The sequence below is a fragment of the Schistosoma haematobium genome, chromosome 2 (assembly GCF_000699445.3).
Source record: "Schistosoma haematobium chromosome 2, whole genome shotgun sequence".
Lineage (NCBI taxonomy): Eukaryota > Metazoa > Platyhelminthes > Trematoda > Strigeidida > Schistosomatidae > Schistosoma > Schistosoma haematobium.
In genome coordinates this window covers 18250697-18266456 of record NC_067197.1, presented here as the reverse complement: position 1 = coordinate 18266456, position 15760 = coordinate 18250697, and the positions used below count along the sequence as shown (strand labels likewise).

The 15760-nt window shown below is 37.1% G+C and overlaps 1 protein-coding gene across 3 annotated transcripts in view; it reads right to left on the bottom strand.

The window, feature by feature from the left end:
• The window catches only part of DHX34_1 (DEAH (Asp-Glu-Ala-His) box polypeptide 34), a 55788-nt gene extending 40412 nt beyond the window's left edge, over positions 1 to 15376 (bottom strand). Inside the window, exons 1-6 of one of the 3 annotated variants that reach the window (XM_051214507.1) lie at positions 15240 to 15376; positions 15124 to 15200; positions 14996 to 15091; positions 9728 to 9813; positions 4958 to 5263; positions 3999 to 4121 (exon numbers count right to left, since the gene is read on the bottom strand). In XM_051214507.1, coding sequence (XP_051067689.1) covers positions 3999 to 4121; positions 4958 to 5263; positions 9728 to 9813; positions 14996 to 15091; positions 15124 to 15200; positions 15240 to 15334 — 783 coding nt within the window. In that variant the 5' untranslated portion in view covers positions 15335 to 15376. Of the gene's footprint in view, positions 1 to 3998; positions 4122 to 4957; positions 5264 to 9727; positions 9814 to 9850; positions 9947 to 9978; positions 10056 to 10094; positions 10240 to 14995; positions 15092 to 15123 lie in introns of those variants that run through there. The other 2 variants (XM_051214508.1, XM_051214509.1) reach the window with 2 other exon arrangements.
• Between the last annotated feature and the right edge of the window lie 384 nt (positions 15377 to 15760).

Genomic DNA, 15760 nt, shown 5'->3' with positions numbered 1-15760 from the left:
TAGATTTAAAGTCATACAATGATTAAGAAGAGTTAGGAAATGAAATGAATTAAGCGCAATGATGGCTAAAAAACACCAAAAGAAGGAAATAAGAGATACAGTCATCTATGAACATCGTCATTTAGGAGACAAAGTTGTTCGTCGAATCAGATATACTATACTATAGCAGAAAGATACAGATACTAAGCTAATTTCATATTGTGTCAAATTGACCGGAAGTTGGAATTTTCTCCATTACAAATCAAATCTTTTGAGTATGAGATTGTGGAGATTGTTGAATTTCATTGAAATCAAGGGCCGATCAATGTTGGACTACCATCGAACACCTGGAAGCACTGGACGGTCGTTTCGCCCTAACCTGGAACTCCTCAGAGGTGCGCATCCACGATCCCGCACGCGGGACTGGAAGCCAGGGCCTATGATCTCGCGCGAACGCTTAAGCACAAGACCACTGAGTCGGTATCCAACAGTGTTAATGTCTACCTTTAACCACCTAGTGCTTCCAGGTTTTCGATGGTCTATGGTTTATGAATTCAATGAAAACAAAATCTTATCAATTCGAACGATCTATATGTAAATAATTAGATGGATCGTGGAAGGATACAATATGAAGTCCTTTGTCTTATTTATAAACCCTTCCAGACAGGCATATGGATTAGAAATAAGATTATGAGTTACCGGATTGATATTTATTTCAAAAGACAAGGGCTATTTGTGAGAACAATTGTTTTCAATAACTTCATCGTCAGGCTTCAAAGGAGTGGCTTATATGAAGTCACAAAACGTCAGAAATACAATTTTTCTACTCATTGGGATATACCAAAACATATATTAACTGTTAACTTTTCTTCCTAAAGCTCAATTTATTTGAAACTATCAAGTCTAACCTTAGCATTGACACCTATAAACTTAGGCTCTACAGCTTTCAATCCATAATTATTGTATTGTAATAGCCAGAATTAGAAATACAGAAATAATTTGTAAGTGAATTAGACGTTATACACTAAAATAGTGTATATTTACAATGATTACGGCTTAAATATGTCTAAAGCGTGTCACCTGTAAATTTGAAAGGTCGTTTAACAAAGGGATAGGAAAATTGATGCTAAACGGTATTTATATATAAAGATCGACTAAAAATAATTCACAAGAAAGTGAACTGGAGGTTTTACCTAGGTAGTAGATATAAAACAGGGAAATCACCAAAACTAAAACAATTGTCAGTTTCATTATCAACATCCTGGACTAATCCTAGTTAAATAACCACTAGAGGGCTATTTCATCCTAGTATGGGACTTTTGCTTGTCTGTTTTGAGAGCTGACCGCTGTTGCTGAGTTTATCAGCATGAATGTGAGTTCCTTAATCAAAGCCACTTACTATTTACTATAGAACCATTTGCTGTCTATAAGCACTTGTAGATAAATCTCGCGGGAACCCAAGATAACCCTCTGCATTCGACTGACCTTGGGTGCGTTATTCAAGTGGAAATGATAAATAACCACTTAAAAAGACGAAGTGTATTGCGATGTCCAGTTATTTGAATTAGTGGTCACACTTAAAATTAATGAAAGAAGTCATCACTAAAACTAGACAATATAAAAATCAGCTACCATTATGTTTAAATTAGCCCCACAATTAAACATGGAGGACTATGAAAAAATGATGTCTCGCTAGACAAATTTTGTACAAAAGGCAAATAATTTTACTTTTTTATTTCTAATGTTGAAGTTGACTACTAATTAAACAAAAAAGTAGTCAGAGTATCAATTGGGATTTCGTCTACAACCATTTATTAGATACAGATACATAAAAATCACCATAACTCTCAGGATTATTCAAGCGTTAAAAATATACATCGAAAATAAACGGATCCCTCTTAATTATTTCATCGCAGTATACGTGAATTATCCGCTGAAAGCTGCCAAATAAAACAGTCCAATAAAAGTTCTAATCCAAATGGAAAACTTAATATGAGTTGGACGATAACAATGTCAAGATAGTTTGATCAAAAATATTTTGAAACCATTCACAAACTGTCGAATTTCGGTAGAAAAAAAAACGCTAGGCCAGAAGAAAAAGATAGCAATATAGATAGAAAGCCCACTCAATAAGATATGATTTTCCTATTGCTTGATTGTCATGTCTGGAGCAAAACAGTTACCTTATCGTCAAATTGATAGTAAAGACAATACCAATCTCACTCAAGAAAAACGACTTAATGAATTGGCACTGTTACTGTATGATTGTACTCTTGATAATATTCAATGCGAAATGAAAGAGGACAACTAGAGTATTTTCAGAGAATATAACAAATTAGTGTATGAAGTACGCCGAACAGTCTTAGTATTCATAACTTGCTTCGGATTTTCATGAAGAAACTCTAGATACATTTCATCTTCATATGACGGGCTAACGTTAAGCCTAATAGCCAGCTCTTAATTCCACTGGCTGGTGAATGATTTCTAAAAAACCCGTATGATCGCTTACGTTTCAAATTATATTTCATGATCATTTTTTGTACTGATATATTGTGTGTGCCATGAGAAATATTTAATTTCCTTGACCAGCTAAATCATATTCTAGAGCCAGTTCGCTTGGGGGTCCACGTAGATGATTGCATCCTTTATCAACCAACAACATATTTATCATTTTACCAACTAAAACCTGCTCATAATAAATTCTGAAACTTATGTAACACATGTTGATGTTCACGAAATAATAATGAGACTAAACAAGCTGAACTAATTTGTGGAAATTTTTCAACCAGAATTCAAGAAATCTGTGTTTCAAGAATTACATTTCTGCTACAATTAACTATGTTAACAACTGATTTGATTGTTTGAATTTGGGGATTTATTCGAAAACTTTGTTATTTAAGGTCTGAATTTCTGGTTGAGCTTCTGTTCAATAAATGCCTAAAACCGAGTCTATTTTAGATAAATCCATTAATTTTTAATATATTCAAGCCAGAACATTTCAAAAGTATACCACAATTTTCAGAATTTTATCAGTTGTCAACCATTATAAATTATCCAAAGAATAGTTTCTACGAGATAGGATTTTTTGGTGTTTTTCCTGATGTGTACTCTGGCTACACTGATCAGTGAAATATTGATTTTTAGTAAGTTCTAGCGCTCCGCAAATGACTTCTTGTGAAACTGTAGCTGGATAGTCGAAGGACTTAATTTTTAATTCCTTAGTCCGAAACTTACCCCTTTTCACCTACTTCAGTTTGTACAACTAAAAGACGTATTTTACCGTTAAAAAATAAATATAAAACCCTAATAAACTAGTCTGTACTCGCCCATTAAGTTGGATCCGTCAGATTTCATTCACCTGATTTCAGCTTCTGAAACATGCTTGATTCTTGAGGATAATTAGCTCGTTTGTTTTAGAAGGTTGATGATGAAAGGAAGATATTTGTTTGATATTCAGTAAAAAGTATTGAGGCTGTTATAGACCAAATAATACTATTTTTAGAGGTGACTACATGGTAAAGAAAATTATATCTTGAAAGTACCACATCAATCAAAGAGTGGATTTGAAAAGGTTAAATGATATGATACCACAGTGTTTGGGAACGATCAACAGAAATTCTTAAGTAAATAAAATTCCCGTCCTATTAGTCCTCTATAAGATAGTTAAAATATTTATCCATAAAACACACAAATTTTACTTAGGTAACTTATGTGTGAAATTCCTGCCATTTGTTCATCCCACCGAATGCTAAAATTCAAACGGATTAAATAATTTAGTATATAACTCACAGTTATATAATATACGGAGATTTCACCAAATTATGTTGGCAAGTTGGTAACTACTTGTGAAGAAAATCCATAGTACTAGTAAAAAAATTTCATGCTTGGATTTGTCTAAATCAACACAAATTTCCTTACCAAATTATACAATTCGCTTAATTTATCTTTAGTTTTATAAGTTTATTCAAAGCATTACATGGAACAAATTTCATATTTAAACATATAATCTCCTTACTTACTTCATCAAGAACGATGACATCATAGTCGCTCAGAAATGGATCCATCTGCATTTGACGTAACAATAAACCTTCTGTGAGAAAAAGAATTCGTGTAGCCTTAGTTCGACTTCGTTCAAAACGGACCTAATAAAATATTTTTCAGAAAAATATAAGCGTATCTTGTTAGTAGAATAAATCCATACATTTATACAATAAGATGAAAACAAATTTAATTCCGCTCTGAAAATTGATGACAATTAAAGTCATCAATTACTGTCCTTTTTATTCATAGGTTTCCATAATATCAGATCAAAAAGATCTGATTCTTGATACATACATCAAGATATTGTCTTCAGGAAAGTTATGATATTATTTTGGTAGTGACTAGTGGGGAAATCTGCAAAGTACGTTACATTTAATATGAAACCATACACTGGGTGATATACATTTACATTAGCATTTCCAATCAGATATGAACTTGGCAGTCCACATCAGTTGTCATTGGTATATTAGACTTTAATTGAAGTATACACTGCAAATCATATTATTCAAAATGAGTAAGAAAAGTTAAAACCCGAAAACCGATCTTTTAAAATTTTTCAAAATTTTTATTCAACAAGAATGTATCAGAACAGTGAATTTATATGTTTGTGTTTCCCGTTGCTAGTATTCAAGATTATACTTTGATAAATTTTTGTTTGCGTATATTCATCTTGAACAGATGCCCCGACATCGCCTCTAAGTTACAAGCTTTGTGATATTTGGATTACTGATAGAAGTGGAATCCAAGATATGAATCCCTTCCCTATACATGGGGCACGTTAAGTGAATGCACCTGAATCTCAGTACAGATATTCAAAATCATTTGAGAACAGGACATATAACTTTAAACTAGTTCTATAAAAGGTAAGTCCTGTTTATTAAAATTTAAATTATCATGACAACTAGAAAGTATTTTTAAAAATCTCGTCCCAACTTACTTGATATCCAACCTTGGAGCCTCTTTCATTCAACATCTCAGTACTTACACGTGCGGCCAAACTAATACATGCGATGCGACGAGGTTGAGTAACAGCAATATTTTGATAGGAGTTAGGTCCAGGTGTATCATTTGAGTTTGATTCACCATAATATAGGTACTGTGGTACTTGTGTTGACTTTCCACAACCAGTATCACCAGCAACTATCACAACTTGGTGTTTAGATAGTGTAGATAATAATTCTGTTCTAAAGTTAGCGATTGGTAGAACACTTTGATCTATTCTAAGTTTCACAATTCGAGCGAACTAATCGATAATTAAAGTACAAAGATACTTATCAAATAAAATGTGTGGCCATGAAAAAAAATTAGAATAAAGATTTCTACTAAATATTTGCGAACAACTCTGGGTGAAATTATCAATGCCTTTTCTGAAGAAAAACAGATAAGGAATAAATGAAGACCCAAAACTTAGTAAAGTGAAGACGGATCACTTCTAGTTTGAAAAGCTTTCTACTTTAGTCATACAAGTGTGTAAAACTACCCCACTTAGTTGTTCGATATTTTCCCATACTAAAAAAGCCTTGACTCGTGAAAAACAAATCAAAGTAGCTGTGGACTAACCTAACAACGAATGTGAAAAGTAATAAATTAATCTTGCATGTTAGACGAAAACAAAGCTCATTTATCTCAGACTAGTTGAGAGGTTTTCTGAGACATGTGGAACAAATTACAGAAGATTATTGCTTAAGACGATTCTCTTGTGACTGAATTTAGTAATATAGGAGAGATGTTCTCATGTCTCTAGGTTATAACTGAAGTTCAGAAATAGATGAGTACCAAGTCCCAATCCAGCAGGTTGAATCTACCTAAAGGTATATTCTACCGGACTAAGAAACTTGACTGAACATCGATAAGACCATAAACAGTGAGCATTACAGTTTCAGTAAATAGCAATAACTTTAAGTTTGAAGGAAAAGTTTTGGTGTTGGCTTTGCTGTGTGTAATATGAATAATTTCCCAACACAAACCAGGATCTTTCTTAATACTGTACCTTAATTATCAAGACCTAGATAGTCGTGTATCTACAATCATCATCAACAATTGACTAGATCTTCCAACAATCGCACAATAAGTGAAAATAAAAGAACTGTTAAACATCTGCTCCTTTGAAATAGCACTTGACTAACGATTGCTCAAGACCGTCATCCCCGTCATTATCTTCACAATTTTCTTCCTACCCTCTCGGTAAAGAATTGCTTAAAAACAAACCCCACTAATGCAGTGGGTGCTAACTATATGACCTAACGAACTGGCAACTGCAGTCTGTTGAAATTGCGATTTAAACTGTATTCCGAATATTTCAATATCTATACTATATATCACATCGGAAAACATGATGTGATAACAAAAGAAACGGAGAATACAGTGGTAATGAGCGGTATTAAAAAATCCTTGAGACCTGTTAAGAGTACAAAGATTACAGCTGTTCTTACTGCCAAATATTTTGGTACTTCAACAAGAAAACTATGAATCGAAGAATGGGAATAGAAACACGGAGGTATTAAATGAGGATTTATTTGAAAGTAAAAATAAATCAAACTGGTGTCTGAATACATTAATTTTGAAATGATTTACACTGATTAGTATTCGGACTCGGATATATTAAACTGAGTAGTACTTGACGTTAGTCGACCAATAATTTGTTGAATAAATACAGATACAAAATATCATAAATGTAACCATTTATCACCAAAAGATATAATTAATATGATTACTCCTCAAATGTAATTAAATGTTACAGACGATTGGAAAAAGAAATTAATATGGTAGATTACTGATACTTTCATCGAATCTTTGTTCGCAGTAACGAAAAAATCTGGCTGTTAAGGAAGTGCAGCCGAGAAAGACGGCTTGTTGGGTCGTTTTTACAGCAGTTATGTGTAGTAATCAAAACTCTAGACGATTCAGACAAACTTGCAGCTGCAATTTGGTATGTTGAGACTTAAATTGAGAACCAGTTAGTGGTACTGGCAATCAGCAACAGAAAGATATGATTAGAAACCAAATATAAGAACATATACCTGGACACTTGACTGCATCAATTATATAGCTTGCCTAACTAGACATTGATAGGGCTGCTTTACTTTTAATATACTTAAGATAGCTTCAACAAATATCAACCAGGAAAAAGCCACAGTTCTTGGCTGAAATGATAGTTTAAGTTACAGATGTTAGAAGGAATTCCCTCCAGTTGTTCTCAATCGAAATATTTGAGTCGGATGGCTTTAATTAATAATGCTGACTCCATACCATAATTTCGTCATGAATATCCTTTTAGAAGAAACGCAGAGGCTTGGTGGTCGAAGCACTAGCCTACTAACCAGTCACTCACATGTTTGAACACCGATCCCATTACTTTAGTTGGGTACTACACAAACTGTGTGCCTCAAAGCCTAGTACACAAATGCAAACATCGTTAGTCAGTCAGTCAGCTACAACGTAGGACCAGGCACATATATGCATCAGTCCAAGTTGCCATACCTCATTAACACAAGATGAACACCAAATTGATAAGAGTAGTTATTTCAATGATGGCAATATATAAAAGAAAGATTGTGTGTAAGGATATAATGCAAGAAGAAAGAATTAGGAAGAAAGGTATAAAGTAATTTAATCTCAGGGAATACAAAGAGTGTATACACCTATGCCATTGTGACTGATTCTGGGCCATGTCACCCAGAGTCTCCAAACATTGGCTATGAAGTCACGCGGACCCCAACTAAGTAGTCTGCATCTACCAAAATGGCTGCATCTAGACATTAGTGACTTCAATGACTGATACCACGTTCTGGTTTGGCCGTCCCTAACTATGTAAACGTTGTATGGGCTAAACTAAAATACGAAAAATTCAAATCTTTTGTCTGGATTTACTAAAACTAACTGAAAGCATCTAACACAATACAGTTAACTGAAAATACAGGCAAAATTCTGTCTTCTGAACATCCTCAATGCCATTGTAAGAATATTTAAAACAAAAAGTCACGTTTTCCGAAGTCAATGTTGTCTTAATGTTTGTTTGGATTTGTTATTAACTGAAACAAGGTTGTGGTTTAATGACTTCACTATATAACTCAGTAAATTTAATCAGTCTTGATGACATTAGTATGGTCTAAACATACTAAATAGCTAACCTACTTTAAATTTTACTGTAGATGAGACTATTATCTAGTACCGTTTATCAATGACGGTAAGAAATATTACATTACAAATGAACGGTTATTCCTATCTTTATATTATAAAACGTTTGGCACAAAATGGGACTAAAACAATATCAAACAGAGCGAAATAATATGGTGAATAAAACGGGAAAGTGTCGCAAAATCAATCAATAAATAAGAATACTATATATTCAAAAATGTACTTTAATTAGGTGGGAAAAAACTAAGGCTACTTTTCAGATAATACGCGCATCTTATTTTAATGAAGAACCAAATGGAAAACTAAGGCGTGATCATCATAAGCAGAGATGGATAGTGACTAGCCATGAAATCGAGGACGCATGTTTCGTCTTATTTGAGACTCGTTAGCTGGATGTACTTGTATCCCAGAGTTGATGTTCACTCAGGGAAGATCCAAACAACCAGTTCAGAAATGAACTAAAAAGTGATCGCCACGGATTTATATTTTCATTTAAGTTTGGTGACTTTTCACGCTACTGAGATGTGTAGTTTTTAAAATTCTACCCACATAATAATGATGGACCAACAGATACCAGTTTATCATTCATTTCTCTGTACCATATTATAAACTGAATATCCATTTGATTTCCCCATCCTATCTCAGTAAGCAAATGCCATATGATATGGAAACCACTGGGATGAAATCTATCATACTCGAGCAGCTAATGCACCCACTTAAATATCTTAATGGCTAAAGTATTATTAATATAAGAGTGAACGGTCCTTTGAGAACGTCGATAGAACAGTAAATCACCAAACATGCTCAAGTTAACAATACCACGTTTACAGGCACTAAGCATAACTGATAGCATAATTTTATGCCCAACCTATGCCCAGACTAGCATTGCAACGGCCTTGAAGGTGGTCTAGATTGGAATGAATCTTTGTACCCTTCACTGTATGTAGACCGACTCCATCTAATTGCACATCATCACAAAAAACTCCCGAGAAAGATGTGCAACTACTTCTAATGGTTTAGACAGATTCCTACTAGGTTTACAAAGTCAATTTAAGTATAAATGGTAAGCGTATTTCATACACATAAACAACGGTCGTCAACCTACTAAACGCGACTTCGGCAGCTTATATGTCAATTTACAGCGTAAAAACAAAATTCATAAACCTTAGTTGGCAAAATATTGCTAAAGGTAACAGATCCTTACCAATGTCATCGGTGACACGATGTTAGCTCTAGAATGCTTAGTATAGGTGAGAAATCATTAAATGCTTAGAAGCGGCATAGGATATGGTCAGAACATGTTGCATACTTTTCCTAAAGCCTATCTTCACCCTACATACTAATCCCAATGGCATCATTTGAAACGCTTAGTTTGTAAGCCTTTCGAAAATTCAGATCATAGTCTCATCCAGACACCATACGTGTTTACACAGTTCATGAAAATATCACCTCCACTTTAATACAGACGATACCGGAACGTTCTTATGGAGATGACACCATGAAAATAGTATGGGGTCACCAAACGGTTTTGAAGAATATTTTTCATATGACAACTTAAAAATAAATATACCTTGCGCTTCAGAAGAAAATCGAGGTACATGTCATATATGAGATGAAAGCAACCAAGCTCTGAACGAGTAAGAGATCTGCGAGAACCTTCTTTTTAGTGAGGCCTAAATTTAAATTTTATTACTTGAAACATTGCTATGTCTGATATAGTCCTCTAGACGATAATTGCTCGTCTGAATGTTCAACTTCAACTTCTTACTCAAAAGACACCCATCAAGACCTTTGAAAAATATTATTTGAAGTTCTACAAACCTTCAGAAAAACTTTTTCTGACAATTTTCTGTAATCTCAGCAAAAATTTCCAAAATTCATCGTAAGCACTCGTATCACTGTCAGAACTGTAATGCTGAATATCCAAGATAACCCACTGAGAAATAATAGCTGATCTCGAATTAGGGAAAAATATATCTGTTAGACGCTTTTTATGAGCTAGGAAATCTGCAAGGGCATCTTCGTCCTTCATTTAACAGCAAGCAACGCACAACTAGAAAATCCGGCAAGGATGTTTAAATGGTTCAAATGGTTCAAATGGTTGTTGACGGAATAGAAGAAGCTTTCGCTTAACAGGCTTCCGTGTCTAGTAGCAGGGGATCACCAAATCCTCCAGGCAGGAACCTAGGTATGTTAACAATAAAAAAGGAAAAGAAATTGGTAAATCATAATGTGATGCTGTCCTTGGTCCTTAAGAATAGGTCAAGTTGCCTCTTGTAGGACTCCTGAGAAGTCGCTTGGACTAGCTCGGCCGGCAGCGAATTCCAGCTTTTGACAACTCTTAAGGAGTAGAAGTTGTGTCTACATTCCGTCTTGCTATGTTGTGTTTCCAGTTTCTGGGTGTTACCCCTTAGATTATTATTCGAACTAAGCTTAAGTAGGTGTTTAAGAGGATGTCCAGAAGTGTTAAGAATACTATAAGCCATTAGTAAATCACCTCTAAGACGCCTATATTCTAGTGGGTAAAGGTCTAGTGAACGGAGGCGTTCTTCGTAAGGCTTAGATTTGAGTCCTCGAACTGATTTCGTGGCTCGCCGTTGGATACGCTCCAAAGTGACCTTGTCCTTATGGAGTGAGGGGGGGAGTACTATGTTTCCGTACTCTAAATGGGGACGGATGAAACTATTGAAGATTGTATGGAAAGTTCGTCCGTCAAACTGTCCAAAAATGCGCTTCAACGTTACCAGTGCAAGGTTTGCTCGGAAGGCATTTTTGTCACAGTTAGCGTAAGACTTTAAGTCATGGGGCACCAGGACTCCTAAATCTTTTCGACTTGGGATACTACTAGAGAGGAGTTTCCTAAGTTGTAACTGTAGTTTGCGACATGTCGCAGATGGACTACTTTACACTTTGAAGTGTTAAAGGTAAGTCCGTTATCGTCTGCCCAACTTTGAAGTCGCGTCAGATCCTCCTGAAGTGCCTGTGTATCGTCTTGGTTGCGTATCTCTCTCCAAAGTTTCACGTCGTCGGCAAAAAGTAGTAAGTCTGACGTTACCTGTTGAGGAAGATCATTTATGTAGATCAAGAAGAGAAGAGGCCCTAGTACTGAGCCCTGGGGGACCCCACTAGGACATTCCATAGCCTGAGATAAAGTGAAATTAACCCTAACCTTAAAGTGTCGATTTTTAGGTATGAAGTAAGCCAATCGATTAGAGGTGGTTTGATACCTAGTCGTTTGAGCTTGTTGATAAGACACAAGTGGTTAACCTTATCAAAAGCTTTTGAGAAATCAAGGTAAATGACATCAACCTTTCCCTTTGCAATCGAGGATGCTTGTCCATCTGTCCACCGCAGTCAGCAGGTTGGTTATACAAGAGTAACCCTTCCTGAAACCATGCTGTTGGGGTGAGAAGAAATTTAAGGACAATAGATAGTCATTTAAACCGTCGCATATCAGGGACTCCATGAGTTTTGAAGGTAATGACAGAAGAGCCACCGGCCGATAACTTGAAGGTTCATTGCGTCGACCACCTTTGAAAATTGGTGTGATGTGAGCCAACTTCCAGTTTTCCGGTAATTTGCCTCGGCTAAGCGAGTGTGAAAACATCACGCTAAGCGGCGTTGCCAGGATTGAGGCTGCCTCCCTCAGTGTGGCAGGATGAACCATATCCGGGCCAGGAGAAGTGTCAAGTCTTAAGTGCTGCAATTTCCGGAACACCCAGTCAGCGCTTAGGTCCACTTCAGAAAGTCCTGTGGAGTTGGAGATGAGACTGTCGTCAATAAAGTTGATGTCAGCCGGTTGAAATGTTTGAGAGTAATGTGCCGCCAGAAGGTTAGCGGCGTCGCCATCGTTGTTGGTCGGGCCGTTAAGACCTAGCAGTTGAGAAACTCCTGTTTTGGCTTGACGAAGAGAGCCTGCATAACGGAATAGGCTTCTAGGGTTAGAGGCGAATTTGTCCATAAGCTTTGTTTGGTACTGAAGCCTGTCTTCTCTTATAGCCTTCGTGCATGTGTTCCTGATATGTTTGTATTGCCTATACGCTCCATCGTTATTAGTTCGTTTGTATTCCGCCCAACAGTGCCGTTTGCGGCTTAGGAGGCGAAGGGTACGGTTCTTGATTACTGTAGGTGGCTTGAAGCTTTTGGGAACCGTTTGAGGAACTGAATGGTCTGTAGCACATAAGAGCGTGTGCAGTAAGAAGTCCCAATGACCATCCACATCGATTTGAGGGTGAACATCCCAAACCACCTGTTGTAGATAGTCCTGTAGAGCTGGCACATTCAGCCGTTTAAAATTCCAACGCAAATTATTGTTGGGATACCTTAGCTTAGTTTTGATGACAAAACTGAAGGCTATGACGGCATGATCGCTTTTTCCCAGAGGAGCCAGGATTGAGAGGTTGTCGACTAGGAATTCTTCGTTAGTGAATACACAGTCTAAGCGCGATGGTGTCTGACTGTTTCTCCAACGAGTTGCCGACCTCACATTTTCATATAAGCCCAAGTCATCGATGAGGTTGAAGAGCCGAGCTTCAATTGAGTTGTCGCCTCCAGTGTACGTGTGTTCCGCGAAGTTGACTCTAGGGAGATTAAAGTCCCCTAGAATCAGGATGTGTGTGAAACCGAGACGGATAGAGCGGGATAGTCCTTCCAGCATACGACTATCGTACTCGATGTCGGCAGTTGGCTTCCTGTAAATGACTCCGACTAGACACCTGGAAGTACTAGACAATCTTACAGAGCACCATATGGATTCCTCAAGATTGTTAAACTCGAGGTTGTGAACCTGGTGCACCTCCAAGCAAGAGCTTATGTATATGGCTACTCCGCCCCCAATTCCTGTTTTTCTGTCATTGCGGAACAAAGTCATCCCAGGTAATGCTAACTCTTGGCCCGAGAACTGAGATATCCATGTTTCAGATATTCCTATCAGATGGGCCTTATTAGCGTTGCTTAGTTCACGTAGTTCATCCAGTTTGTTTGGTAGACTCGCGGCGTTCATATATAAGCAGTTTATGCTTTCAATTTGGAACGCGTGAGCTTCGTCCTGTTTTTCTGTATGAACCTTATGTGAATGGACAGGTAGCCCACCTATGTGAGGTTTGCCGAGGTGGTAGGCCCTGTCCTTTACACGTTTTTTTTTATCGTTTAGACAGTCCACAAGTGGAATGGTCAGCTCCAACTTGTCTTTGTTCTTGGTCCTAACTTCGTATGGCCTATCCGGGTGCATGTGGATTCCAGGTGGCAATCGACGTCTATTAGCACGAAATGCTTCCAGAACTGCAGCCGCCATGTGGGAAGATGGGAAGGTTATCTTCATTAGACGGGGTCTAAGATCACCGTCCTTCTTGGCTAGTCTCGTCACATGCTGAGTCAGTATGTGTTTGAGCCTCAAGGACTGTTTGATGAATTTCCATTCCCTGATGTCAGAATTTGATTGAGTAGGGTCTGCATTTTCCGGTATACCTTGGACAATTATGTTTCTTCCGCGGAAAAACTTCTCACGAGATTCTTTAGGGACGTTTCGTATGATACTGCGCTCAGAGTACGGTATGTCGGGCAGTATTCTTACGTTACCATCTGATTTCAGCAAGTGGCTTGCTAGCAAGACGTCCTCTACGTCGGTAGCAGCCTTAAGTGTTACTCGGAGAAGCCTCGGGTGATTTAGATGCTTAGAATCCTTTCCTCGAGTGAGCAGGGTGACCGTCAAAGGCTCTATTCTAGGAAGTTCGAGCTTCTTGTTCAATTCACCCCAGAGCATCCTGTCGTTTTTGTCCTGAAGACTGAGAGGAAGATCAGGCCATATGATATGGAAACCACTGGGATGAAATCTATCATACTCGAGCAGCTAATGCACCCACTTAAATATCTTAATGGCTAAAGTATTATTAATATAAGAGTGAACGGTCCTTTGAGAACGTCGATAGAACAGTAAATCACCAAACATGCTCAAGTTAACAATACCACGTTTACAGGCACTAAGCATAACTGATAGCATAATTTTATGCCCAACCTATGCCCAGACTAGCATTGCAACGGCCTTGAAGGTGGTCTAGATTGGAATGAATCTTTGTACCCTTCACTGTATGTAGACCGACTCCATCTAATTGCACATCATCACAAAAAACTCCCGAGAAAGATGTGCAACTACTTCTAATGGTTTAGACAGATTCCTACTAGGTTTACAAAGTCAATTTAAGTATAAATGGTAAGCGTATTTCATACACATAAACAACGGTCGTCAACTTACTAAACGCGACTTCGGCAGCTTATATGTCAATTTACAGCGTAAAAACAAAATTCATAAACCTTAGTTGGCAAAATATTGCTAAAGGTAACAGATCCTTACCAATGTCATCGGTGACACGATGTTAGCTCTAGAATGCTTAGTATAGGTGAGAAATCATTAAATGCTTAGAAGCGGCATAGGATATGGTCAGAACATGTTGCATACTTTTCCTAAAGCCTATCTTCACCCTACATACTAATCCCAATGGCATCATTTGAAACGCTTAGTTTGTAAGCCTTTCGAAAATTCAGATCATAGTCTCATCCAGACACCATACGTGTTTACACAGTTCATGAAAATATCACCTCCACTTTAATACAGACGATACCGGAACGTTCTTATGGAGATGACACCATGAAAATAGTATGGGGTCACCAAACGGTTTTGAAGAATATTTTTCATATGACAACTTAAAAATAAATATACCTTGCGCTTCAGAAGAAAATCGAGGTACATGTCATATATGAGATGAAAGCAACCAAGCTCTGAACGAGTAAGAGATCTGCGAGAACCTTCTTTTTAGTGAGGCCTAAATTTAAATTTTATTACTTGAAACATTGCTATGTCTGATATAGTCCTCTAGACGATAATTGCTCGTCTGAATGTTCAACTTCAACTTCTTACTCAAAAGACACCCATCAAGACCTTTGAAAAATATTATTTGAAGTTCTACAAACCTTCAGAAAAACTTTTTCTGACAATTTTCTGTAATCTCAGCAAAAATTTCCAAAATTCATCGTAAGCACTCGTATCACTGTCAGAACTGTAATGCTGAATATCCAAGATAACCCACTGAGAAATAATAGCTGATCTCGAATTAGGGAAAAATATATCTGTTAGACGCTTTTTATGAGCTAGGAAATCTGCAAGGGCATCTTCGTCCTTCATTTAACAGCAAGCAACGCACAACTAGAAAATCCGGCAAGGATGTTGAATCAATATTGAACAAGAACTCGGTTGTAGGCAAAAATAGTAGGTTGACTGACCTAAGTTACGTCCTGTAGTGAGTGCTTCAGAAAATTTTCGATTGTTTATATAGATTACAAGGATATACAATCCCAATTTCCCGTGCAGATCGTTCGAGTCATGGAGGACTTTTCTGGAACAGCTAAATCACAATCTACATTAATTCCATTGTAGTCTTTGTAAAATTGACTGTTAATCTCAGGGGTTGCCGAGCAAAGATTTTAACAAAAGATAAGTCGTCTTTGAGCGATTGATGGTTCGAGATACCACTGTAAATCCATCCCTTAATCTGCATAAAGGAAGATTTCTGTGGTGTTAAGTAACTCCACAGTTACTCAGCACTGATAG